Source organism: Micropterus salmoides, unplaced genomic scaffold (genome assembly GCF_014851395.1).
Source record: "Micropterus salmoides isolate LMB-PRFRI ecotype aquatic unplaced genomic scaffold, ASM1485139v1 Ms_hic_scaffold_18, whole genome shotgun sequence".
NCBI lineage: Eukaryota > Metazoa > Chordata > Actinopteri > Centrarchiformes > Centrarchidae > Micropterus > Micropterus salmoides.
In genome coordinates, this window is record NW_024040928.1 from 23531003 (window position 1) to 23552110 (window position 21108).

General features: G+C 39.4%; 2 protein-coding genes across 3 annotated transcripts; one reads left to right on the forward strand and one right to left on the reverse strand.

The window, feature by feature from the left end:
• Nucleotides 1-5013: 5013 nt before the first annotated feature.
• On the forward strand, nucleotides 5014-14355 carry selenol (selenoprotein L). The gene is made up of 9 exons (XM_038726300.1): nucleotides 5014-5173; nucleotides 5931-6009; nucleotides 6115-6168; nucleotides 6890-6935; nucleotides 7619-7746; nucleotides 8075-8189; nucleotides 9862-9984; nucleotides 11538-11673; nucleotides 13581-14355. Exons 1-8 carry the CDS (start codon nucleotides 5065-5067, stop codon nucleotides 11658-11660), a joined length of 777 nt encoding a protein of 258 aa, XP_038582228.1. The 5' UTR covers nucleotides 5014-5064; the 3' UTR covers nucleotides 11661-11673; nucleotides 13581-14355.
• A 531-nt stretch (nucleotides 14356-14886) lies between these two features.
• On the reverse strand, nucleotides 14887-20072 carry clec11a (C-type lectin domain containing 11A). 2 transcript variants are annotated; one of them, XM_038726298.1, is made up of 5 exons: nucleotides 19774-20072; nucleotides 18666-18780; nucleotides 18444-18551; nucleotides 17884-17967; nucleotides 14887-15841 (listed from the first exon to the last, which is right to left on the reverse strand). In XM_038726298.1, the coding sequence occupies exons 1-5, from the start codon at nucleotides 19873-19875 to the stop codon at nucleotides 15429-15431; spliced, it is 822 nt and encodes a 273-aa protein (XP_038582226.1). In that variant the 5' UTR covers nucleotides 19876-20072; the 3' UTR covers nucleotides 14887-15428. The 2 variants fall into 2 exon arrangements, with proteins under 2 accessions (XP_038582226.1, XP_038582227.1); XM_038726299.1 differs by having other exon boundaries at nucleotides 19783-20069.
• Nucleotides 20073-21108: the final 1036 nt, after the last annotated feature.

Sequence of the window (21108 nt, forward strand, 5' to 3'; positions counted from 1 at the left end):
CATGCTCTGTTGTTTTTGTTTTTTAAAACCTTTTAGCGTTCCAGAGAAATCGAGAGAAGCCCACTTCTGCTAAGATGAGGAAATAAACTAAATGAAAAATTAGTTAATGATACAATAGTATTGACTTGTATTGACTTATTTAGTCACAACTGGGAAATGGCATGTCAGAAGTCAAAATGATGAGATGAACTTTTAAGTTTCACTTAAAAGTTAAATTTAGGAGATACTAAGTTATTGAATGTTTTGAGCAAAGTTAAATTTTTTAAATAATAATAATAACTTATATTTATATAGCGCCTTTCACAAGACTCAAGGACGCTTTACACATAATTGCAGAGACAGAACAATAAAAAAGTAATTTAGGGTTAAATGCCTTTGTAAAGAGGTGGTTTTTTAGAAGGTTTTTGAAGGTGTGCAGAGAGGGAGCATTTCGGATCTCTGTAGGGATGAGTTCCAGAGGGTGGGGGCTGCGACGCTGAAGGCTCTGTCCCCAAAAGTCCGCAGTCTGTTGTCGGGGACAGAGAGCAGGCCCCTGTCGGTGGGCCGCAGGTTCCGTGAGGGGGTGTAGGGGTGGAGAAGGTCCCGTAGATACTGTGGGGCAGTGGCGTGGAGAGATTTATAGGTGAGGAGTAGGATTTTGTAGGTAATGCGGAATTTGACCGCGAGCCAGTGAAGCTGAGTGAGGACTGGGGTGATGTGCTGCCACAACCCTGTGAGAACCATGCAAGTCGAGTTCTGGACATATTGTAGCCTTACTGGGTATCCCATACAGGACACCATTACAGTAGTCCCTCAGGAGGTGATGAAGGCATGGATGAGTGACTCTGCCACAGAGTCTGAGAGTGATGGTCAAAGTCTGGAGATGTTTTTGAGGTGGTAGCAGATTTGGTAATGAGTTTGACATGTAATATATAAACACACTAAGAAAAAAATTGACTTGCTAAGGTGAAAGTACACTAAGTCAGCATTTTCTATTAAATTAAAATTATGATGTATAAATTAACAGTAATGACTTACATTTATGAGAGTAAATCAGCATTTTCACTTAGTAAATTAACTTTATGATGCTACATCCACATTTTGACTTACTAAATATGACATATGAGCTACTATGTCAACATTTTGTCTTACCAAGTCAAAATTATATTAAAGAAAAAAGACTCATGTTAAACATTTCAATTTCAAAACACTATTTATCCCCAAGGGGCAATTGCAAGACCCGTAGATTAGTACTAGTTTGAAAAACTATGCCTGCGATGGACTGGCGACCTGTCCAGGGTGTACCCTGCCTTGCGCCCAATGTCAGCTGGGATTGGCTGCAGCCCCCCTGCGACCCTGTACGCAGGATAAGCGGTTGACGATGGATGGATTAACATTTTTACTTACTGAATTAAAATTGTGAGATTTTAACCTATTAAATTGAATTTTTGTTATATTATGCTGACCTAGTATTAAGTTTGGCTGTTCAAAAGTATTATGAGCATGCTTAACTTTTCACATATTTTTCTTTATCAGGAGGACATAGGCTACCATACAGACAAGACAAGCTTTTTTACTTGATCGTCTAATCATTTCAACTAGTACTTTCATTTAATCCATTCATACCTATGGTTACATAATACACATATAAAAAAAATATCTTTATTTATATAAAATCTAATACAATGTGATCCTCTTGACTTCAGACTTAGTATAATATTCTGCAACTGCTAAAATCTAGAAGGTATTTTATAATCAGATTTAGTGAGAATGACTTCAGTCTTCATGTCATTGTGAAATAACAGTGCTTTGTTTTTTTGTCGTTTCTGTGTTGTGTATTAACATAACAGTACAGTTTGAGTCTCACACACCTTGATCAGCAATAGAAGCTCCCCTTGGTTCTCATTAGACATTTGACTGCCATGACAGGCCAAGCACATCAGTCCTGTAATTTACGGGTGCAGACAGAACTGCTTTGAAGGCCATAACCAGTGGATTTATATACTGAACAAAATTATAAACGCAACACTTTTGTTTTTGTGGGGCGTGATGGCGCATAGATAAGCTGCTTGCCTTTGGTGTGGGAAACCTGGGTTTGAGTCCCACTGTAAGACATCCACCATTGTGTCCCTGAGCAAGACACTTAACCCCTAGTTGCTCCAGTGGCGTGCAACCTCGGACATGTATAGCAATTGTAAGTTGCTTTGGATAAAAGCGTCAGCTAAATGTAAATGTTTTTGCCCCCATTCATCATGAGCTGAACTCAAAGATCTAAGACTTTCGCTATGTGCACAAAAGGCCTATTTCTCTCAAATATTGTTCACAAATCTCTCAAAATCTGTGTTAGTGAACACTTCTCCTTTGCCGAGATAATTTATGTTTTATTTATTTTATTTAACCTTTATTTAACCAGGAGAGTCCCATTGAGATTAAGAACCTCTTTTGCAAGGGTGACCTGGCCAAGACAGGCAGAAGCACGTAAAAAAAATACAAACACATAGTTACAGACAAATAACACAGGAGAACAGTAAGCTAATATTTCATAAAGTCATTTTAAATCATTTTTACAATCTAAGAGCATTTGCATATTAAGGCATCTGCCTCTAAGTCTTTCATTTTGGATTTAAATGCGTTTAGCAGGATTAATTCAGTGAGTTTCAAGTCATTTTGCAACATATTCCATGCTGAAGGTGCAGAATACAGAAATACCTTCTTTCCAGTTTCCGTACGGGTAATCCATCCACCTCACAGGTGTTGCATGTCAAGATGCCGATCAGACAGCATGGGTATTGCACAGGTGTCCCTCAGGCTGGCCTCAATAAAAGGCACTTGAATATGTGCAGTTTCACTGTATTGGGGGGACCCGGAAACCAGACAGTATCTTGTGTGACCACCATTTGCCTCGCGCAGTGCATCACATCTCCTTCGCGTATAGTTGATCAGGTTGTTGATTGTGGCCTGTGGAATGTTGGTCCACTCCTCTTCAATGGCTGTGCGAAGAACTGCAGTCAGGTGAGACCCCGATGAGGACGACGAGCATGCAGATGAGCTTCCCTGAGACGGTTCCTGACAGTTTGTGCAGAAATTCTTTGGTTATGCAAACCGATTGTTGCAGCATCTGTCCGGGTGGCTGGTCTCAGACGATCTTGGAGGTGAAGATGCCGGATGTGGAGGTCCTGGGCTGGTGTGGTTACACATAGTATGCGGTTGTGAGGCCGGTTGGATGTACTGCCAAATTCTCTGAAACGCCTTTGGTGACGGGTTATGGTAGAGAAATGAAGATTCAATTCAACAGCTCTGGTGGTCATTCCTGCAGTCAACATGCCAATTGCACGCTCCCTCAAAACTTGTGACCTCTGTGGCATTGTGCTGTGTGATGGAACTGCACATTATCGAGTTGCCTTTTATTGTGGCCAGCCTAAGGCACACCCTATGTTGACTGGTACGTCCAGATCTACAAATTTGCATTAAAGAGTTTAGTAAATAGAATACGAGTAGCATTTAGAGTTTCATCTCATAATAAGGAAAATGATCAATGATGAATAATCAGTTTACACAGGAGAAATGATAAGATTGCAAAGGAAGCCACAAAAAATAAGTACAGTACATTGATGTTGCAGTTAGCTTCAGTAATAGGAAAGAACAATGGTTTTACAGAGTTCAAAGTGGGAAAGTGGGAAATACGCAGGTGAGATGAGACAAACAGACATTAATAAACAATACAATACTATATCCTTATTCGGAATAGGTAAACACAATTCAGGCAGATGCAGTTATTGTGGCCAAGAAGAAACAGCGGAGCATTTTATGTTACACTGCTCGAAATGTGAGGAAGAAAGAAGGCATCTTGCCTCAGAAAAGATGGTGCGAATTAAGATTAGAACTGAACTATGGATGAACAACAATATTTTTAAGGCAATTATGACAAGAAATGATCTTTTTTCAGAGTATAGGAAAACTAGAGATGAATCTTTATTTATAGTGAGTACAAAAAACTCAGAAATGAGATAAATAGAAACATAGGGAGGCCAAAAAAGCATACTACAATGACAAAATATTAAAGAATAGGAATAATCCTCAAATATTACGTAAGTCACTGAGTCAAGTAGTTTATAGTGATAGGCTCGAGACCAAAACATACAATCTCAGCCTGAATGTTGGAGGAAAGGTTACATCAGATAAGGCCAGGATAGCTGACAGTTTAAATATGTATTTTACAACAGTTGTGAAAACCTTGGTTAATGAGTTGTCGGGTCTGTCAGGATACTATGGAGAGACCAAGTTCAGATTTTGTATTTAAAACAAGGGGTCCAGGCCAATGCTTTCTCTTTTACAACAGTGTCTGAGGAAGCAGTGTTACAGAAACTTGAGTAACTTCACCCATCCAAAGCAACTGGCTTGGATAATAGTCCTGCCAGATTCCTTAGGGATGCTGTGGATTCTATCACCCCTTGTGTAACGCTTACAGTGAACCTTTCCATTTAACTGGAAATGTTTCCCAATGAATTTAAACATGCGAGAGTAATCCCTTTCTATAAAAAAGAAAGTAAACCAGATCCAGGAAATAATTGGCCACCCTGTGTGCGCTATCTAAGGTAATAGAGGAGATAATTTATGAGCAGATAAATACATATATTTCCTCTAATGATTTATGCTGTACATTTCAATCAGGCTTCAGAACATCCCACTCCATTGACACTTGCCTACTCTATCTCACCAATTACATCAGGAGAGAGATAGATGGGAACAGGATTTATAAATATTTGAGAACTTTAGCTAAAGAATTCAGTGAGTGAAGCAAAAAGTGATACAACCATACCTGGTCTACCCTAAGGATTAGTAGTATTGTACATCTGTAGCTGGGGCATCTGTTGTTGGAGGCGCCAGTTTTATATTTACAATCAATAAAGCTCGATCAATTAATCAAAGATAAAAGTACTAGACATGCTGAGCCACACTCCATACCAGGTGATGGCGATAATGCACCGATTCGTTGTTCATCAACCGCCAATAAAACCCTGAAATAATAATTATAAGAAGAAGGTAGTTTCAGTTGTTGTTGGTGCAGGTGAGGGAGTGCTGATCATGGCAGAGGATGTTGCTGTATCAGAGGAGACTTTAACAAGTGCTCTGACTAAGTTGGTGAATTTGAGCAAAGGCATTCTGCAGAAAGTCAAGCAGGAAGCAAAAGAAGGTAGGACAAATAGAAGAAGGACGCACTTCCTGCGTGCCAACCAAGTAACGTCAAACACCACGTAGAAAATAACGTTTAATGTAGAAATTATGTGGAGTGAATTGCTTTGATCTTATGAGTTATTCGGCATACAAAATTAGTACCTAATTGTATGCTTTAATATTGTGTAAGTTACCAATCGTAACGTTAACGTATTGGAACGGGAGAAGACTGTAAAACACATGAACTAATAATTCAAGGCATAACTCTTATTATTGTTCTTAAATAGATTATTAAAATGCCGAATTGGAAAGGCGATCAGATTAATCCGGATGTAATGTTTAGTTTTGTTTTAAACCCTCTATATTTTCCCAATAAGCAAAACAGCATACAAATGCAGGGAATTTAAAGGAAGTCCGTGTTTTCATTACGATAATACGATGATAAAATGTCTATCTGAAACACATCAAAGCTGCAGCTACATTACTTTGTTCACCGTTCTCGTGAGGCTAGGTGTTATGGTGAATGCGGTTACAATGTAATATGATTTATAATTCACAAGTCTCATTTTGACTATTCCACAAGTTGGCTACAACCTTTTTTATGTCTATACAACACCTGCTTCTGGTGAGTTGTTGATCAGTGTGATCAAGTTGCTGGATTAAAAGGCCCTTCTGGCATTATGATGGCGTAATGAAATGCCCCTCATGCTTATTGCCAACACAATTAAATTGCGCAACTCTGCCTGACCAATAACCTGACCTTTGTTCTCATACAGGGTCCCTTGAGAACTTTGTCCCATATAATATCACCTCTTTATTCGGCCTGATCGCAGCTGGAACGGACTTCTACAAAAGGTGAGGTGCTCTCAGCACCTGCAGAATCACACATTCATTTGGCAGTGTTATTGGCTTAAATCATTTTAATAAAATTTATTTAAATGTTTTGTTAATGTGGAGCAGCATTGGAGTGAAGACAAAGAGTGAAGCAGAGGCCATTTGGCAGAAGTCTTATCAGTAAGTATGGGTATATAATCATAAAATAATGATGATAATAAAAAATAAACACATTTTCAAGTTTGGTCTCAACATTAGTAGGGAAAAAATATGCAGGGGGAGGCACTTAGAAACAGCTCTTTGTGGCTTGCAACACTCTCTCTTAACAATGTCCATTGTTCTGCAATAGTGACATTTATCTCTGACAATAATTTGATGTATCCTCTGGAAGGACACATCTTAATGATCTTATGACTTCACTTCAAAGACAATGTGAAACGAGTGAGCAATATTGGTTGGGACAATTCTGTCCCCCCCAAAATACTGGAAGGGACATGTCGCACTGTGAAATATATCACTGAGTATAGTCCTTCCACCCAGTCGTAGAGTATATTACACACATCCAGATGTTTAACATACCCACCATGACCATCCCTTCCATCCATATGCAAACCTACGTCTTTGATGGGTGGGGTTTTTAGGTGTTTACTACAGGTTTCTACAGGTTTTCTATAATTAAATTAAGTGGAGGACATTTTTCATGCACTCGTATAACTTGGCACCATCAGTGTCCAATAGCCTCCAAAAACAAAACGTACACTTAGGTGAACCCTCATTATCATACCTGTTATTGGGTGTCGGATGTATTCTCCACGCTGCAGTGGAGAGGGTTACTGTGGTTGATCACTGTCTTATTAATTATTCATGGAAATGAAAGCTCATGTTGACGCTTGTTTTCCAGCCATGCAGCAGTGAGAGAGCAGGTAGAGGAACTTCTACAGCTAGAGGTCTGTATGTGTGAAATTTATTTAGTTTTTCATTTAGTATATTATAATTAAAATTCATCTCAAGCGTTTTCACACAGCAAACAATCAGATTCATAGATACGCATAAGAAAACACACGTGTCTATTCTGCCTATTCTTAGAATGCAAATTCTCTACTACATACTATCTGTATAGTTTTACAATTAAGTAACAAAAATAAATGGGTCCACATGGATTCCTGCAATAAAACGAGGTGGTAGTGGTCTATTTGTCGGAGTGTGGCATTAAAATATTTGATAAAACTGATATACAGCGGTAAAATTGATCAACACTTGCTTTGTGCTCTTGTATCTAGTCTAGCTTTTGCCATTTTGTTATACACCAGTGTACCATTTCCAAATAATCAATTATTTCTAAATAATTAAAGCCATCACATATGTTTTATCCTTGTTTTTACATTATATGTTGGTTGACTGCTTTTTGTATTTCATTTATCTTTAAACCATTTTTACCGCTGTATGTCAGTATTATCAAATATTTTAATGCTACACCCCGACAAATAGACCACTACCATTCCACCTCATTTTATTGCAGGAATCCATGTGGACACATTTATTTTTGTTACTAAATTGTAAAACTATACAGTAGTATAGTGGTTGGCTTGATTCATTTAGTTTCAACCGTCATGTGCGTCTGTGTGTGCAGAGTGAATGGGACTCATTCCTGGAGAGTGTGGACCAAGCTCTGCAGACAACAGATGGACAGCTGTCAGGAGGAAAGATGGTAGACAGCCTGAGCCCTGATACTCCGTTCACTGATGGACGGAGTGGAAAGTAGGTTCACACACTGCTGGTCACAACTTGACCTTGTATGTTTTCATTCCTACCTCTTTCATCAGTATGAGACAGCCTCTGTCTAACAGAAGACCAGGAGCAGCTGACAGAAAACTGTTCACACTATCAGCTAGTTTTAGTTGATGTTTGTTGTGTGTTATTTATGAACCATCTTTGCATGGGAATGTGTTCCATGGTTAATTAAAAACCACAATGTGGTTGCTCATCAGTAAGAAGATCAGATTTACCATGCAACAGTTAAATTTCATTAAATCAAGTTTTGTTGTGTCGTGGCTTCTGAGGCTGTTTCTATGTTGTGTCTTTAAAGGAGTGTGACTCTGGGTCAGTACCTCAGTCAGGGTCAGAAGCTGCTGCTGGTTCTCATCAGACATTTTGGATGACTACCGTGACGAGACCATGTGGCCGAGCTGGAGGCCAGTCAGGTCAGTTTACTTTCAATCTGATGGTAATTAATCGCATCGCTCGGCAAAACTGCATTTTGTGTTGATTAACAAAAGCAATATGCATCTCTTTAATGCATAATACCTGAAATCAGAGGTGTCCGACCTACTTGTCACGACTGGTACATCTTCAGGTTTCTAACAATTATATATAATAATTGTCCAATCAGAGCTTAGCAACTATTATCTAGGCAACATGGTAAAGCTTTGGTTTTCTTGCAGTGGTGGAAACCAAGTGCGTTTACTAAAGAACTGCTCTTAGGCACACATTTTAGGTACTTTACTTTTAGTATTTCCGTTCAATGCTGCTTCATACTTCTTTGTACCTCTACTCAGAGTGCTCTGATGCTGGGATTTTAACTGTTCCTAAAGTAACCAACAAAAGAGTGGGGAAACTGCTTTTAGCTACTGCGCTCCAACGCTGTGGAATACCTGCCACATCGCCACGTCTGCCAGATATCTAGCATGCCAAATATCTGGAAAAGTCAGCCGACTCGACATCCACATCCAGCCAATGAGAGCAGGCAGCTACTTTTTCACTGCAAGACACTTTTTACTCCCCTCAGCTCTCTCTGTAGCTCAGACAATCCCTGCTACCTGCGTGTGCTAATCCATTCTTTCACCATATTCTGTCTTTATAATTGCTGTCTTTATAAAAACAAACACCAGCTGTCTTGTCTGTTCACATCATTGACAAAACGTGGTTTGGAGACCAGCGTCGGGTGACACAGCCGCTGTCAGCTCGTGTAGTGTGTGACCCCCTGTCACCGATCAGTCTGGTAGTGTGAACGCCACAACGATTTCAAGACTCCCATACAATACGGCATGTTGTCTAGTGTGAACAGTACGGCCATCAGCCGATGCTGAAAGTCGTGTAGCCTGTACGAGCTTTAATACGTTGTTTTGGTTTTATTTATTTATTTATTTAATGCCATACTGTGAAGCACTTGGGCAGCTGGGCAAATATTATACTTTTTACTCCATGAAATGTATTTAACAGCCATTGTTACTAGTTAGTTCTGGATTCTAGATCTGGATTTTATGCACAAATGAAAACAAAAGATCAGCTAATTGTTACAAACTAAACTAACCCCATTGTTATTGTTGTTAGCTAACCCCATTATTTTATAATCACTCTGGAGCAGGTTGATCTTTTTTTTAATGCCTACATCAAGAAGAGTTATTATTATCAGTTTGACGGTAAAAAAAATCCACCATAGTGGTCTCTGTGTGTACCAGGTCATTTGTCAATAGTGTCTCACACTCCCCCCAGGCCACCCACTTAATTTGTGTCCCCGAGGCATGGGGCCACAGGAAAGGTGTCCCTTATTTTTCCACATTGGGGGCGGCAACCCTATATTGATCTTATAATCTAACTCTCTGCAAAGAAGCGTATTTCCCAAAACTATTCTAAGGACTCCTACATCTTTTTTTCCTCTGCTCTGGCTACAAAGGTTTTCAACATTTTTTCCAAAGTGACTGTCTTCACTCAGCTTTGCAGCCACCACCCATTTACTTTTATATAAATAAATTACTGGCAGTTGAACAAAAATGTGGAAAAGTCATTATAATGATCCTTAAAAAGCAAAAGAGAATTCTTAGTGTCTTTTCATCAGTGCTCATATTATATTTCTTTCATTTTGTTTGTCCGTAGGCTGTCCTGGAGGCTCGGTCAGTGCGGGTCTTGGTGGTTTCTTTCGGCAGTGTGGAGGGAGCTCAGCTGTGGCTGGAGCAGACCAGATGTACATTCGAGATCCTGCTGGATCCAAACAGAATGGTCAGGATGTGTGTTATCACACTAATCAACTGATTGAAACCCCGTAAATTTGAATAACATAATAAGGACATTAAGGGGATTCTAAAGCTGTGTTTCAACCAAAAGGACTTCCCCGGATCTCTTTTCAAGGAACTAAAAGGTTCCTTCAGCCCATTGTTGTGTGCTTTCCACCATGATCTAAAGACCTGTGAAGATTAGGCAAATTAACCAGCTGACGTAGGCCTATACTGCGTACAAAGCGTTGCACAGGCATCATTATTTAGTAACCACTATCCAATGGCCAAAATGTATAAATGACATCCGATTTGATTGGAATATAATGAAAAACTATAGGCTATGCTTGACCATGAAAAACAGCTTTTTGTGTGGGAGTAAATGAAGAGACACGATAAAGATCATTACAAATTTAATAACACACTGGAGTTCAAGTTCTTAAAATAACTCGGTCAATAATAATGTCAATAACGACAGCACAGAGAAAGAAACACAAAAATAAAATCTCGACAGTTTGAAAGGTTATTAAAACATTTCCAGCCAACAAGAGCTGCAGATCAGCTGGCCAGACTCAAGTCTGTGTCCACCTGAGCGTCGGAGTAGCGTGATGTTTAATGAGCTTTATTACCTGCTGTAATCATCTGTTCTGAAGAGCAGACCGACTGAAAACTTAAAACAACTTCGACCCAGTATTTCGCTGTAAACACACCGCTACACACTGGCTGCTATTTCCGAGCAACACTTTTAATAACCGATGTTTGATCTCTGGCGGACATCAGTGAGACTTGTGTGGCTATTTGACTGTTGATTGTGGTTTATTGGTTTGCAAGCAACAGTGGAAAAGAGAGGAGCTGTCGTAGAGAAACAGCCGACATGCTCAATTTAAAGCTAGTAGCCTTTTCTTGCCCATGCAGAAATTCACTGCAAGGCAAGCCCCACCCCACCAAAGTACCGGTACTTTCAGAAAATACTACGCCCCGAGCAGGGAGGGGGGTAAAACAAAGACCCTAGAACGAACTTTAACCCTGGTCCCTTGGGTGGAAACGCAGTGAGATCCTCCAAAGGGTCCTAGTTCCGGGCAATAGTTCCTTTGGTCGGAACACAGATTAAAAAACTAGGATTTGGTTTAGTAGATTAAATCTGTGTATTATATGTCTTTATGTTTATATTCAGTGCCGGTGAGGCAACTGTAATTTATGGAAACGATAAATGGCTGTGAATCAGTCAGCACAAAAAAGCTGAAGGAACCAAAGGATTTAGCAGCTGTAGCATTCTTAAAAGTCAACCACCAGATGTTAGCAGATGTCAGATGGAAACAAGGGCAATCAACCAAATATGAAGACAGACAATTTTCCACATGCCACGGAAGCAATCATGAATCATGATGTGTGAGAACAACTTGACTGGGTCAACCAGCAAATACTTTTTTATTGCTGAATCCAAAGCGGATGTTTTGTTTTTTCTTGTGTCTTTTGATTTATATAAAACTGCCCAAATGTGTTTCTGCAGGAAATAATTCACTTTTCTGATACAGTCGATGTCGTTGTTCTCTGACACAGATTTACAGGAGTTTTGGCCTCGGCTCGTCCTACGCCAAGGTGATGAAGTTCGGGTGCTTACTGCAGTACTCAGAGTACGGAGCTGTGGAAGAGATTTCCCCGACGTCCCCCATCGCCTGCTGAAGATATCTACCAGGTACAAATGAATGACACAGCAAACACTTCCACATGACATTGAGGAGGTGCTGATGCAGTTGCCTGAATCACTCAAGTAAACCAAGGAAATACAGAATGTGCTGAAATGCAGGGTCACTTGCGTGGGGAATCTTTTTAATTAGCTGCTGAATCCCTTATTGGCTTCTTGTTCTCTGTGCTGTGCATTGTAATCCTGCCTTTCCAAATTGAGAGAAAAGACTGTTGGTCACACCTGCTTGATTCTGATTTGACAAACAAAGACTTCCTCTTAAACTTAAATATTTTATCTAATAACTTTTTTTTGATAGCGCAGTTATCAGTCCTATTATGTCTTGTTTGTAGATAGAAGGATGTTCTTGGTTACAGTTTAAAGCACTATTAGATTTTCCTATTTTGATTTAAAAATAAATCTTCTGGACTTTGACAGTCTGACTTGTTAAGTTGTTGTAGTTGACGTAGTTAAAAATGTATCTCGTAGACAAGTCATTTACTTGAATGAAAAGTCTTGACAGTCTTTATATTCTCAACAAGTCCAAGACATTTGCCTTTTTTCTATTTTATATTTATATATTTTTTCTTTAGTAAGTGTTCAGGCTGTAAAACAAACAGTGCAGCTGCAGAGTCTGCTAATAATGATCTGTGAGAGCACTCCTCTCCATATGTAAAAGGGACATTAAGTCATTTGATTCATTGCTAATTAGGCGATTATCGGCGCCAAGATTCAGCATTTTTCCAATAATCTGCATCGTTCACTTTAAAAACAGATACCCGATATAATTAATTAATTAAAATGTGCTCCTTTGGCTCTGATGCAGCCGCCTCTCTCCATCTGCTGGAGCCCACAGAGTGTTGAGTACAGTGTCCCGCCCACAGTACTAACTGATTGGTTACAAGTCATGAGTAATAGCCTAACAACACTGACTATTGTGCAGAAGTAGCCACCACACTGCAGCCACCTCCCCTCCTCTCTCAGCAGTGCTCTGCATGCACACACACGCGGAGTGGAGCTAGGGGAGTGTTGATTACACAGGTTGACCATAGCTACGCCCGTTACTGGAAGTAAGTGCAGCAGAACCAGCAGTACAAGTAAAATGCTGATACTGCATCAGTACAACAAGCAGGAACGTGTACAGCACTATTTTAATCTGCTCTGTCTCATCCACCACAGCTGTGTTTTGGTTTTACACAAGCACATGTGCTAGTTTGGCCAATAGTTAGTTATAAACAAGCTAAACCTCTCCATCTGTAGCCTGTTCAGCTGAGATGCTACGTGCCTTAAAATTTTGCAAATCCTTGCAAACTCAGCTGCTTGTTGAGAGAAACCAGCTCCTCTCTACAGCAGCAGAGAGAGGAGGAAGACTGAAACTTTCTAAACTTCACTCAGTATTTTGATGTCAGGAATATAGTTTACTTTTTCAGATGTTCCATTTGTTTCCAGGGAGATAATAATTTCATATTGGTTACTTTGCTGCTGTAAACTTTACTTTTGCTGCTGCTCTGAAAACAGTTAGTTATAATAAAATATTTAATTTGATTACTGTTTTTTAAAGGCAATTATTTCATAATGAAAAACCAATAAGAGTATAGATAAAGAACAGAACCAATAAATAGTATTAATAAATAGTTTATTATGATTTATCACTCATAGTTAACAAGTCTATCTCTGGGATGGATCTCTAAATCAATTAATTTACTATTTATAAAGATTAAACATGACAATTAACTTTAATCTTGTGTTGGAGTTTGTGTTATTCTAAATTTTGACACAAGATTTTTTCCAGAAAATGTATCGGTTCCACAGATCGGTCATCGGTCTAATTGGTTACTAATAATCGGGATCGGCCCGGGGAAAAACATTTCTGTCGATCCCTATTGCTACTATAAAAAATTATGTGCTTTAATGTGCAGATGGGAGGTGACTTTTTGCTGGATGAAGCAGGGAAGGTCCTCATGTCTCACCCGTCTAAAACCCCTCTGGACAGGCCGACTGTGAAAAACATCCTGCAGGCCGTGGACCCAGCAAAGCTGTGAAAGATATTTTTGAAGATACACATGTGGTGTGAAACACATCACTGACACCACAGAGGAAGAGCGTTTCTTTGGCTCACGTTTATGACGTCACGTCTCACACTCATGACACCATGAAGAGGCGTAACTGAGAACTGTGAAGCAAAGACATCTGATCTTCTTTGTTGTGTCAGTGTTGTGATTGGTGCATTTATAAATGAGTGGTACTAGTGGATTACATGTAATTCAATTACAATCAATAATATTAATAATTAAGAATAAGTTTAACGCACACAGATTGGCTTAGCAAATTTATCCAGATCTGTAACGTAAAGGCTTTAATTTAACGATGCATTACGCATCTCCGGATATGGGCGGCCGTGAGAGGTAACATTTCTAATTTGATAACCCAGAAACATGATGTTACCACTTCCTACTTCATGAAACTTATTTTCTATGTGGGTGGTCAGTGAGAAGATGAAGGAAAGAAAAGTCTATGCTGCTGCATCCTTTGTTTCTAATTTCATCTTTTAATGCATTTTAAGATTAAACTGCACTCTTAAGATTTAAATCTTAAAACTTGCTTACACCTGGAAAAATATGTATTTGCTGCTGTTCTACAGATCTGATCTTTTCATATCTATAAATAAAATAAGACAATTTGTCATGAACTGTGCACAGTTTGAAGGTTTTCTGACGAGTGTGGCATCAAACCTTTATGCCTTTTTGTAACTCAGATACTACATCTGCACTGTATAGAAAACATTTCAAAGAATACCCAGCCCTACTGGAATGTCTCTTTTACCCATGGAGTGCAAATGGTGCTGTATATCATGTCAACCTTTAGTAAAGATTTTTGAAAAACATTTACATTCAACATTTTATGTACAACTTTCTTGTTTTACCTACTGTAGGTGTCTTAACTCAGGATACATTTAAATACAGTGACAGTGTGTTATTTTGGGGGGTGAGATGGGATTCAGGTATGAGACTAAAAAATGTTCTGGCCAGATATTTTCCGAATCAGCAGTTTAACATGGCAGTCACACTCGGGTACCGACTTTGTTAAAATATCTTAAAAGATCAGTAAGTAACAGAGAAGCACTCCATAATTCCTGCTAAGCCCAAATACACATTGTATTTATATCTTCAAGAGGTTTAGTATGTGCTGATTCTGAAGAAAGGGCCTCCAGCTTTTCATGTTTTCCCTTTTTTTTTTTTTTTTTTTGGAAACGTTGAACAAATATTTAGAATTCCAGGCGTGAAATCACAGCGGATGTAAACCAGAGTCCTCTCTGGTTTACATTCATATCACTGCAGCTACATGATTTATATAATATTTAAATACTTATCTGGTTAAGTCTTATTCAGTACTTTCAGAACTTAAATAGCAATACATGAATTTGTGCGCATTTTAGACATGTTTCACCTTAAAAACCTACAATTCTGTGAAATATTTTCGCAGCAAATGTTTTTATCCTGTAAGATACTAACAACAAGTCAATGCTACGCTAATTGCATATACAAATAAAATTATACTGGAATTTTTCTAATAAAATGCACTTTTCTATGAGGACTTCTTCTCTTTTGAATACAACCAATCCAGGGACATTTTTAAAATGTCTTTTAAGTGGAAATAAGTAATTTGAAAATATAATGGATCTATTTTCAGTGATCAAAACTGGAGATCAAAGTTTAAGGTAGTAGTAAGGTGGTGAGAGAGTAATGCTAGCTTTAAAAAAGTTTGTTTTAAAGTGCCACCCTGTCATCAAACTCGCAGAGATAGTTCATGGTCCGGTCGCAGTAGTGGTCCCACCAGTCGCCATCGTCTGACGACATCGCCACACAGTTCTCCCGCCTCCCTCCGTCCGGCTGGCTGGACAGGAAGTGTTTGCGCCACTGGAAGTATGAGACCCGCGTACCGTCATCAAAGAGGTACATGCCCTCAGATCGCAGGTCGTTGATGCCCAGCCAGACGGGCCAGTTCCCTGGGTGGAAGAATGACTTGACGTAGTCAGCGAGGGCCTCCTGCTCCTTGCGGTCGCGGGGCATCGCCATGCGGCCGCCGCGTTCCAGGCACTTTCTGGCAGCTCCGGCGTAGTCCTCATAGCTATTGTACACAAGATAACACTTGTATCCCAATCTGTGTCCCTTCTGGCAACCTAAGAAGCAGAGAAAAACACAAACACACAGATGGCTCATCACATGTTTAGAATTAGAAAATGTTTTACTTAATCTGTGTTCAAAACGGCTAAAAATGCTGTCTCAGAAGGTGTCTAACAGGACAGCGAGGCTTTGAGTGCTGTTCAAAACGGATCAAATGATCTTTTCCTGTCTCGTAAGATGCCTTCAAACTGCCCCCATAACGGTCAGTTATGACTCGCCGCCTATTACCCATAAATCTGTGTGCGGTAGTTCACGAAAAACGGACAAGATGGCGGATAAACAAGCCAAAATTTGTCTACAAAAATGTTTTTAAAAGTTTCCAGTAGTTTTTTCGCTTCGATTTTTGAAAAGTTAGCTAGAACTAAACACTGAACTGTCTTATTAGCATGTGACTGTAACCTACCAAGATTGTTTGGTATGATTTCTGAGGCCTCTGTTAGCCATTTGCCTTTTTAATAGCTAGCCAACTGACAGTAAGGCTAGTGACCTACAGCTGGAAGAGAAGCAAAACTCAGTCAGTTGGCTCTGTCGTAAATGGTGCCTTAAAAGGCTGTTCAAAACCAATGTTCATAGAGTTTCCTTCACTCAAAAGTTATGCCTTCTGAGACACCTGTCTACTACGGTAGCGAGGCAACAGCCTTCTGTTTCAAACAGAGCCTTAGTATCAAAAAGACAAAAAAGTTATTTAATCTGATCATAAAACCAGCATTAACTGATTTTGTTTGGCTACTTGGGGACAGAGTAACAAACTCTAAACACAACATTTACACATTCTCATCATGGTTGTTTCTGTGAGGGCAAGAAAACTTATTTTACACAGCAGATGCAGAGCTAAATTAATAAAAAAGCATTAATATGCAGTCCAATAGTCACTCTCCTTTTAGTGTGGTTTTGGGTCTCCACCAACTCCTCAGGGAAATATCTGGCTCTTGAGGTGCTAAATGCTTTTCTATGTTCACCATCTAGTTGCTAACTTTGCCTACCGTTTGGTGCGTTTGGTGCAGCAGGAAGCGTACAATGGGTTTTTAGAACTTTTTCAGTAAAAACTGAAGGATGATGAGAGCCTGAACCAAAACAGAAAAGTTATGGGCCTTAAAAACAAAACAATGAGCTGAAAGATGCTAAAACGCACCAGAGTCAAGGGGAAATACAGAGTTGGGTTATAATTCTTAAAAACTTTCACATTATACACAGCCATCTGACCCATTGTTAATAGAAAATTATTGATTAGTGGAGCTTTAAAAAAGTGGTTTCGGTACCAGGCATAAGAACAAATTCTCAGTTTAGTATTTATCAGTTTGAATGAATTCATTTCATTTTGAACAAATACTACTACAATACTAACTGTGTCTGGAAACGTTTCCTTCATACATTGTTTCATTCCTAGAGATCTTTATAAGCTGACAGAGCTGTGTCATGTTTTTCCAACAAACGTCTTTGATGTAAACATAAAGTCGGTCTGAGGCCCAGATTTTGCCTGAAGGTGATTGGTTCTGATCCTCTGTTACAACGATCGTTGGTATTGCATAATACTGAACACTGATATTTAAAGTCTTGCATGTTGCATCATGTGCTTGGTTTACCCATCGTCTTGCTTTTTCTAGCTTACACTCACACATTTCCCTTTAAATGAATAGAGAAATAATTATTTCCTTGTAAATATCTTGTCTGTAACACAGCATTTGCAACCCCACTTAAATCAAATACAAAGTAAAGAAATGACTGATAACTGAACACATTATTTGTTTAATATGATAAATTAGTAGATGTTAAGTGACAAGACATAAAAGTGTTTTTTATCTTTAATACTAGCCCGATTGGAGCGTTTAGGCTTACATGTATATGGCATGGTGAGTGCCACACCCCGCAGTCCCTCATGCCTTTACACCTGCTCGTACATGCCTTCAGTCTTGGACTGAAACGAAAATACAATGCCTGAGATAGATATTGAAGGCCTCCCTTTTCAACCATGTGTCTCTGTCATCATTTTTATCAAGATAATTAGGCAGCAGACGGGGTGCAGCAAAGAGATTTATACCTTCCAGTCTTCCAGTCTCCTTGCGGTTGTCCTTACTGTGCTGGTAGACTTCCTGGATGCTGTCTTCCAGCTCCCCAACTTTAGCTGCCATGTTAGTAATGGGGAACAACAAAAACAAGGAGACGTGAAAGTCAACACAGGGCCTCGTTCTTTTCAACCTTTTTTCACTCTAGGTGCAATTGAAACTCCTGTCTCAAGTTGATTGCACCATTACATCTTGTTATGGGTGATTAAATGATAATAATGGTCTATGGAGGACAGCAGATGTAGTTAATCCCGATCCCTTTATTTCATTTTTCAATTTTTTCATTGTTTTGTTTTCATTCATCTTCCTTAATTTATCCTGTGCAATATTAACACAAATTTCAACAAAATTTGGAAAACCGATGCATCTCGCTGCTGATTTTTCACCTTTTTTAAGGTGGTGCCCATTTATCCTTCATTTGTCCATTTTACAATGAAACTGACTGAGTTTGGTGGAAATACTAGAAATATAGATTCAAAAAGTGTAAGAACGTGGATTTCATCTGTAGATTTGTGGGAGAAAGTGATTTCCTTACCATCAATCCTTGACAGGCGATCCATCAACTGGCTGACTTTAACATCCAGGGTGTAGTGACCAACATTGAGCTTGTGGATCGCCTGGTCCATACTGGCTAGTCTGGACACTGATAGAAAAGATTAGAATACAGACTGTGCTACCTTACAGAACAGGGATATGGCCATAGTGTTTCTCTGTATGAATCTTTAAACCTGAACTGGAAATGTAAGTGGAGACTCACAGACATAGTTGTATGAGTTTTCAAAGTCTGACACTGGGCTGGTTGGCTCTGGTTCAGGCTCTGGAAGAATATCAGGGACATCTCCTCTTCCTTTCTTCACCTCTAACAGGGATGCCTGACACAGAAATCACAGTGAAATCACAATGTCAACTTTTCTCAGACGCTGTTTCTGCTACAGTTAAGTTCTGTTAGCGTCTTTGCTCCAAGTAGACCAAACCAATCAAAAGCACCTCCCTGCACATGCCTTGACCTGATTTCAAAATTCCAATTTTCTTACAGTAGAAAAAAGAAATAGTCAAATCATTTGGCTACTTTTCCAACAATGTCATAATCATAAAACAAGAGGGAGTTCAACTCATTTGTATTCCATTTGTAAAAAAAATTTTCTTAAATAACCAGTCTTATGTCTGTCTTGTAGAATTTTTTGTATTTCTCTCATGAGGACCACAATGAAAAGAAATGTTTAGCACGTTGTGTCTTTGTCTTCAGCAATCTGTGTGGGTACTGTATGCACCATAGCTTGTATTTACCTTTTAGCATTGTCAACCAAATTATTTATCCATCAATACTAGCTTGAAACCCACAGTTGAAAGCATCAGTATCATTCAATATCAGTATCTGCAATACCCTTATAATCACATGTATCAACATGTTCCCAAAGTGGCTTGTGGACTGCCAAGAGGGCGATTGGTGTTTCGTTTTGAAGTCTGACACACACATTACGTCTTGGTGGAGGAAAAACTTGCCAGGCAGACCTGCTCCTCTGGGTGTATCATGATTAATACTTTTCTCACCACTGCGGTTGTGGCATTATTATCCTTATCATGTCTCGTGTATGTCATCCGCCCATGATGTCATCACTTACTAACAAACAACATTGACATGACACTGTATCTTCCTTAAGCAGAGTTATTTGCACTTTAGCAATCTCAGCATAATATTTAGCAAACTTTACTCCCTCCCTCACACGTACAGTAAAAACATGCAAACATTGTGAATGGATACAGTGCTTTGCCCAGACAAACAGGCAAACAACAGTGCCAGCAACATCCCTTAGAACTATTTTCAGTTAATTGAGTCCATGTTTCAGTTATAAAAATATACATACAGTCCTGACCTGTGTTGGTGTAGCATCAGCCGTCCCTGTAGGAACACACAGACCCAGAGAACATAAACACAGGAGAGCGAGCGAGGTGGCAGCCGGTCCCATTTTCTGCTTCCTAATAACTCTACTTTTACTTCAGCAGCAAAACTCCCTCTGCACCTCTGAGTTGCTCTCTCTCTCTCTCTCTCTCTCTCCACTATCTGTCTCTCCCTTCTCTTTCTTTCACTCTAGAGATCATTAGAAATGTGAATGGCAGCCGGTTACACCCTCCCACACACACCCAGACCCTTGCTGAAAGGTGTTTTTTTAATACATAAATCACATCCCAGTGGTCTGCCTGCCGGCACTCCTCTCTCTGCCTTGTTCAGGACTTCTCGCCTTTCTTGCCAAACAACAGGAAGGCTCTTTGTTTTTGCTTCCATCTCCCGTTTCCACTCTCTGTGTGAACTCTGCAGTTTTACATAGGGGGGGACAACATCACAAGTCTCCGTCCTGTGGAAACAGACTCGTTCTAAGCCTTGTGATAATGCCTCTCTGTCCAAAGAAAACCATATATCTCCAGAATGTCACAAGCTAAGAAAAGCAGCCCTGTTCTCAGCTTTCTCAGCCAATCCAATGTTTTTATTTCAAATTATTTTGTCAACCCATGATGTAACACTTCATCCTTCAGTTCACCCAATTTGGAGATACATGTTTTTCTTTTTGACAGCATTTTAAATCTTATCTGGAGACACAAGGTTGTCACCCACATTCAGGCAACCAGCAGTGTAAACAAAAATGCATGATACTGTCAGTGAAACATCTATAAAAACATTGATGTATAGTTCCACAAAACAATCCACACTCAAGATCCACTCACTGTGTTTTTCTGGAGCTTTTAACTGTATGATACGGTCTTCATCAGCTGATGGAGTTTGCTCAGTTGTCATGGAGATGCATCTGTTGACATGCGAGCTCGCTGTTGTAACTCAATCTCCTTTGTAGGAATTCTTGTCTGTGTTGAATTAAACGTTAAGCACGAACGTCCATTCTTGGAAATAGTGTATGTTGTTTCAACCTTGTTTATCTCATTGAATTCTGCTGCAAATAGAAAACACTGCATGCCTGTATACAAGAGTATACTGTGGTTATAAACTCATACACACACACACGCAGCCCTTTTATTAATTTGGCTAAATATCAGGCCTGCTTGCCAAACTTTTCTAGTGCAATAAAAGACATCAGTGGTTAAGTGAAATATGGGGTTGTGAATCTATTCAGGGGAAATGATGACATAAAAAGAAAAGAGAAATACCTTGTGTGTGTGTGTGTGTGTGTGGCTTTAACAGGAGGCATGCC